Source organism: Haliotis rufescens, unplaced genomic scaffold (genome assembly GCF_023055435.1).
Source record: "Haliotis rufescens isolate VD_foot unplaced genomic scaffold, xgHalRufe1.0.p SCAF_16, whole genome shotgun sequence".
Lineage (NCBI taxonomy): Eukaryota > Metazoa > Mollusca > Gastropoda > Lepetellida > Haliotidae > Haliotis > Haliotis rufescens.
Genome location: NW_025963846.1, coordinates 27,881,386 through 27,888,262, shown reverse-complemented (window position 1 = coordinate 27,888,262; position 6,877 = coordinate 27,881,386). Strand labels below are relative to the sequence as shown.

The 6,877-nt window shown below is 44.0% G+C and overlaps 1 protein-coding gene across 3 annotated transcripts in view; it reads right to left on the bottom strand.

The window, feature by feature from the left end:
* Positions 1-465: 465 nt before the first annotated feature.
* LOC124113941 (protein rolling stone-like) overlaps positions 466-6,877 on the bottom strand; it is a 93,028-nt gene continuing 86,616 nt past the window's right edge. The window contains exons 1-4 of one of the 3 annotated variants that reach the window (XM_046474445.2): positions 6,072-6,602; positions 2,799-3,030; positions 1,696-1,806; positions 466-1,265 (exon numbers count right to left, since the gene is read on the bottom strand). In XM_046474445.2, the coding sequence (XP_046330401.2) occupies positions 859-1,265; positions 1,696-1,806; positions 2,799-3,030; positions 6,072-6,158 (837 nt within the window). In that variant the 5' untranslated portion in view covers positions 6,159-6,602 and the 3' untranslated portion in view covers positions 466-858. Of the gene's footprint in view, positions 1,266-1,695; positions 1,807-2,798; positions 3,031-6,071; positions 6,603-6,877 lie in introns of those variants that run through there. The other 2 variants (XM_046474443.2, XM_048397080.1) reach the window with 2 other exon arrangements.

The following is a 6,877-nucleotide window of genomic DNA, read 5'->3' as shown; positions in this document are numbered from 1 at the left end:
CAGTATACTGACACCGAGCCGACCAGTCCTTGTTTTAGCCCCTTAGTGCCGAGCGCCAGACAGGGTAACAACAAGTACCATCTTTTAACATCTTTTGGTATGACGCAGCCAGGGATCGAACCCCGGACCTTCCGCTCTCCGGGCAGACGCTCTACCACTAGACCACGGAGGCGGTCCTATCTCAGTAAGTACAGAAAACATCCTAACTCATAATAACCAGCGACACCGAACTTCGGCTCTGTTTCCATGTTAGTTCGGCCAAACAATGCACTTGGAATATTTCGTGTCACGTGATTACACTATACATGGGGGGTAGAGCAAACTTTATTTCTTAACGTAAAAACAGGACCGTATGTTTGTACAGTGGCAGTCTATTATCTGTAGAAGCAAACATTACGGCTTGAATAACTTTAACCCATCATATAATCCTCTTTTAACGAACAGGTGAAAAAAGTGACGACGATCTGTAGCACAACTTTTATTTGTAAAATTGAGAAGATTTCTTAAATTTACAAACTAAAATCTTAGAACAATCGAAATGTACCCGTCAGCCGAAGCTGTTTCTAAGAATAAAAGACGATTTGTTAGTTTGTTGTTTTAGGCCGCATTCGACAATAATTCAGCTATACTATGACAGTCCGTAAATACTGTGGTCCTGTGGACGATTACATGATTAATGTTCCATACTGTCTGTGTACGACGAACTCAACCTTAGAAAAAACGTCTTCGCGTGACAATGATGCGTTTTGATGTGAAGGTGAATTGTTTAAATAGTCACTGTTTAACTATCAAAGTATATAAGTGATTCTTGGAGGTATCACGGCTGCATACCTCACACATACATGTAGAGATGCTTGGTCAAACACGTGCACATTCACTGTCACTTCTTTCTGTCGATGAATCAAGAATTCTGGTATCCTCGTTATTTTTTAGACATTTTGAACGTACGTATATTCTCAGTATGTGAGTAAAATAAACGACCAAATACAAACACGGTAGAGCCACAAAGGTACTCAGAAACACAAGAGGTAGAGTCCGCTTCAATTTGGACCAATCAAGAATCTTGTAGATATACGGTTCTCCCTTTTCATTGGCTCCACCAAGTATGTGATAAACGACACTGAAAACTGTGTAGATGACGCCATAGATAACTGGGTAGATCACGTGATACACACGAACTGGCATGGCGGTGATGAGGAGGTTGGACAAGACGTAGATGGAGTTCATACCGTGGAGGATGAATCGCAGCAGTGTCAAACGTTGATCTGAAAGGCGACCAAAATAATGCTAAATGTTCAGAACAGAACAGTACTTTATTTCTCTCAGGCCCAATGTATCGACATATGAGGTACAAACAGTATTTTACATGGCGGTGGAAAGAGGTTACCCGGAAGTGTTTACAATTTTCATTATAAAATTAACAAATTTACATAGATTCTTTCGGACAGAGATCGTATGGCAGCTAAATACAAGTACAAGGTAAATCCTACGTTAAGACATTTTTTTCAATAACCATAAACTTCGTTTTATATACATAGAAACTAAAAAATGTCTAACGAATTTGATAGACCAGCATCACTTGTCCTTGTGGTCTACGGATGCCTGTTATACATGTACAGTTTAATGATGCGCTCTTTTATGTATAATTGCATCACGCGCGTGTATGTATTGTAAAGACAGCAATACTGTACACACCCTTGAAAATGAAGATCCAGTAGAGGGCGCTGATGTGTAAACTCCCTTCAGTGACGACACTGTTGAGGAGCCAGGATAGCTTCAGGTACCAAGGTAGACGTGACGTGAAACCTATAGCGGAAAATATTTTGACAGTGTAAATGTCGATTTTACCATAGCAGAGAAGTCAACTTGGGCCTTACGTACCATTGCATTGTTCATGTCCCCACTCCACTTCCGACCCTGATCATAATCATAATGCAATATGCTTTCTATAACGAAACGGAGCGGTCGGGTAGCCTAGTGGTAAAAGCGTTCGCTCGTCACGCCGAAGATCCGGGTTCGATTCCAGACATGGGTACATGTGTGAAGCCCATTTCTGGTGTCCTCCGCCGCGATATTGCTCTAAAAGCGGCGTAAAACCATACTCACTTACTCACTCTATAACGAAACGATCGTGAGGCGATCTTGTAGAAATATACAAGGGTCATATTATCGGACAGTTTGCTTATGCTATTTGCTATAGGGAAAACGGGTGGCCGAGTAGGCTAAGTCGCCGAAATGAGTGCAGCGTTATGTCCCTTAGTCGCTGCTTCGAATCCAATATTAAACCTGATTATCGTACTCGCCTAGTCCTATCTCCCACGTTTCTTGGTCACATATATCATTCTGTTTAGAATGTTTGTTGGTAGGTTATACAGATTCGTGGTATTGCTGCTACTATGGAAGGTTAGTCTAATTTCTCGATATAAATGGTCACTCAGCCGTGAAGATCCGGGGTAGAATAGGTCTTCAGCAACCCATACTTGCCGTAAAAGGCGACTATGCTTGTTATAAGAGGCGACTAACGGGATCGGGTGGTCAGGCTCGCTGATTTGGTTGATGCATGTCATTGATCCCAATTGAGTGGATCGATGTTCATGATGTCAACCACTGTCTGGTCCAGATTCGATTATTTACAGACCGCCGTCATTTAGACGGAATATTGCTGAGTGCGGCAGACAACAGACAAACAAATATCTCAGAGCGCAGTTTGCAATGACAAGGTCCATTCGGAATTGATCCAGTGAGTTCTACTTCTATTTGTATATCTTCAGTATTATTAACACTGAATACTCGTTTACCCTTTATAATGTCCTGTCTGTTGATCCTGACGAACACCACGATGACTGCGTCCAGGACAGCACTGGTGGTCAGCAGGAGGTAGGTCCAGTTGGTGAGGTAGATGAACCACACAGCGCCACCTAGTGGCGATGACGTCACTTTGGTCGCATACACCATGCTACTGACAAGCCAGGAAGTATGAAACAGAGCCCAGAATATCCTCCATGACAGGTAGAGACGAGGGTGGCCCCACTGAAACAGACGTTGTTTAATAATTCAAATGCAGTAGGTGTACTCGACCATCACCCACACGGACTGATGCAGGCCACTCGAACATCACGGACTGATACAGGTCACTCGACCATCACCCACACGGACTGATGCAGGCCACTCGACCATCACTGACTGATACAGGCCGCTCGACCATCACCCACACGGACTGATGCAGGCCACTCGACCATCACGGACTAATACAGGCCGCTCGACCATCACCCACACGGACTGATACAGGCCACTCGACCATCACGGACTGATACAGGCCGCTCGACCATCACCCACACGGACTGATGCAGGCCACTCGACCATCACGGACTGATACAGGCCGCTCGACCATCACCCACACGGACTGATACAGGCCACTCGACCATCACGGACTGATACAGGCCGCTCGATCATCACCCACACGGACTGATACAGGCCGCTTGGACATCACGCACACGGACTGATACAGGCCACTCGACCATCACGCACACGGACTGATACAGGCCACTTGACCATCACGCACAAGGACTGATACAGGCGACTCGATCATCACCCACGACTGATACAGGCTACTCGACCATCACGCACACGGACTGATACAGGCCACGCGACCATCACGCACACGGACTGTTACAGGCCACTTGACCAGCACGCACACGGACTGATACAGACGACTCGACCATCACCCACACGGACTGATACAGGTCACTCGACCATCACCCAAACGGACTGATACAGGCCACTCGACCATCACCCACACGGACTGTTACAGGCCACTTGACCATCACCCACACGGACTGATACAGGCCGCTTGAACATCACCCACACGGACTGATACAGGCCACTTGACCATCACCCACACGGACTGATACAGGCCACTTGACCATCACCCACACGGACTGATACAGGCCGCTTGAACATCACGCACACGGACTGATACAGGCCACTCTACCATCACCCACACGGACTGATACAGGCCACTTGACCATCACCCACACGGACTGATACAGGCCGCTTGAACATCACGCACACGGACTGATACAGGCCACTCGACCATCACGCACACCGACTGATACAGGCCACTCTACCATCACCCACACGGACTGATACAGGCGACTCGACCATCACCCACACGGACTGATACAGGTCATTCAGTGCTGGTTATTCATAGTACATATTACAATGAACATTCAAATATTCTTCACTTAAATAATCGTTCATGTTGGGACCAAACAGATCTAATCAATTTACTTCAAAATATAATCTTCAAGTTTGAATGAGAATAGTCAATGCATATCCGTTTATTATGTGGCTATAATCGACACTGATTGTTCCCTGGCGTTGATGTGTTGAATTTACAAAAAGTTGACACATTCCTGGACAATATCTAAGAATAGATTTACTGTTTAGGGATTGGTCGTCGGGAACAGCTGCAAGATTGCTGCTGCGGCATAAACAATAATCATACATTCATGTTACCATAATGGGGCGGTCGGGTAGCCTAGTGGTTAAAGCGTTAGTTCGTCACGCTGAAAACCCGGGTTCGATTCCCGACATGGGTACAATGTGTGAAGCCTATTTCTGGTGTCCCCCGCCGTGATATTGCTGGAATATTGCTAAAAGCGGCGTTAAACCAAACTCACTCACTCATTTAACTTTGGAGGCTTTAATTGCATTAGTGGTTAAATCGTGTGTGCTTGTCCATCTTGAAGCTGACATATGAGTAAAATACCAGAATATATTTTATACATACTTTCATTGATCAAATCTGGCACACAACATATTGACCGACAGAATAGGTACTTATTGAACTTGCATTTCCGTTCAGGTTAATTGGCGGATACCAGGAGGACTGCAGTCCACCATGAACTGATAGTAAATGGGGAGTACACACAAGGGCTCGAGTCGGAGAGTACATGCTGAATGTTAACACAGCGTTACACTGTACATGTTGTATCGTACGGCGATTACAGGTGTCAGTGATTACTTTACTCTACTCTCTATATTTGGGATAACTCTTTATTTAAGGACAGATTCCTTCTGGCGATAACATGTAGATGCCTCACTCTGGCAGTGTGGGTTCGAATCCCGGACGGTACTCAACCTAAAAAAGTATCAGAATCTGTACTTTCCTTATAAAGTGTTATCCCAAATATAACATTTGTTATATTTAACAATGTTGGAAGAGAAGAATATTTCCAAAAATGTAATGGAAAATATTTAGGTTTGTTTGTCTCAAGATTTTACTCGAGTAAACAGTGGTAATAATTAGCCTACACTACCTATGGACATACACTGTTCAACATGATACTGGCTGTTCCATATGGAGAACTTATTGAACGTTTCTGGGTCTCATATATCATTCTGTTTAGAACGTACGCCAGAAGGTAATACAGATTCGTGGTATTGCTGCTACTATAGTAGGGTTAGTCTAATTTCTCGATGTAGTCTTTAGTGAAGATCCGGGGTAGAATAGGTCTTCAGCAACCCATGCTTGCCGTAAAAGGCGACTATGCTTGTAAGAGGCAACTAACGGGAACGGGTGATCAGGCTCGCTGACTTGGTTGATGCATGTCATCGTATCCCAATTGCGTGGATCGATGCTCATGATGTCAGTCACTGGATTGTCTGATCCAGAATCGATTATTTACAGACCGCCGTCAAATAACTGGAATATTGCTGAGTGCGGCGTTAAACAACAAACAAACAAACAAACAAATAAACACTATGGTCAATGACCTAAACCAGTGAAACCCTTGTAGCGCAAACTACATGGTCCCGTGATGCATGTATTGCATAAGTTTTATATCAGTCGACGGTGTATGTGCAGTGCATGGTCTAAAAAAGACTTCGAATCAAACTAGGACTGACCCATGTGATTTTTCTATCTGTTAACATTGGCTATCATATAGTATAATGTACATAATGAACTGTGTAAAATATGTATTAGGGCATGGAATGGTAAACAAACTGTTTAAATATTTCAATATTAATTACTGAAATATGAATCGCCAATATTTATGAATACCTACCTGGGATGTGACAAATCTTTGAGGTTCATTGTGGCTCAGTCCAAAGTTGCAAATACGGAATTCGCTCCTAATACCCATGACAAACATCAATGTTTGTCACATTCGTTGACCATCTGAACACAGATTTGGAGAATAGCAGTGCAACAACACTTGACCAAACTGAAAACGTCTCTCTCTTTTGTCAGCTGCCTGATACGAATATGGAACATTTAACCCACACCTACAGGTAGAGGTTATTGAGCAACGTCCTCCGAGATGTATTTTAAAAAACACGATAAAGAAACCCTCGACAATGTCTAACTATTAATCCGGAGTCACAGAAACACTAACACCTCCAATATCCATACACACATTTCCACTACGAGTTGTACGCCTGAGTGCGCTATTTCATTCATGAGCGGCCAGTGTCACGTATACGTGGCTTCCCACCAACTGGCGCCGGGAGATGCTGGCATCAGTTATATACCCCCTGACTCAGTACCGGAGGAGGCGCTCACAGAAGCATCCATCAGCTGCATAGAAGCTGGGCTGTGGAGTAATTGGGGGAAAGTTTGAGAAACAGCGGTGATGATGCAAGGCAGTTGTGGGTATGAGAGCGAGCGTCACGGACCTCAGAGAAGCAGAGTATCTTGTACAACTGGTATCGTTATCAGATATAATGCACAACAAATCGTGCGCTTGTATTAAAGGCGTAATTATCATATAGATGCGAGTACTTCCTGTTAGAAGTCATGGATATTTATGTCAGGTTTGAACACAGTTTGTCGAGAGCGTTAATTAATATTTTATTCGTTATAAAACATTAT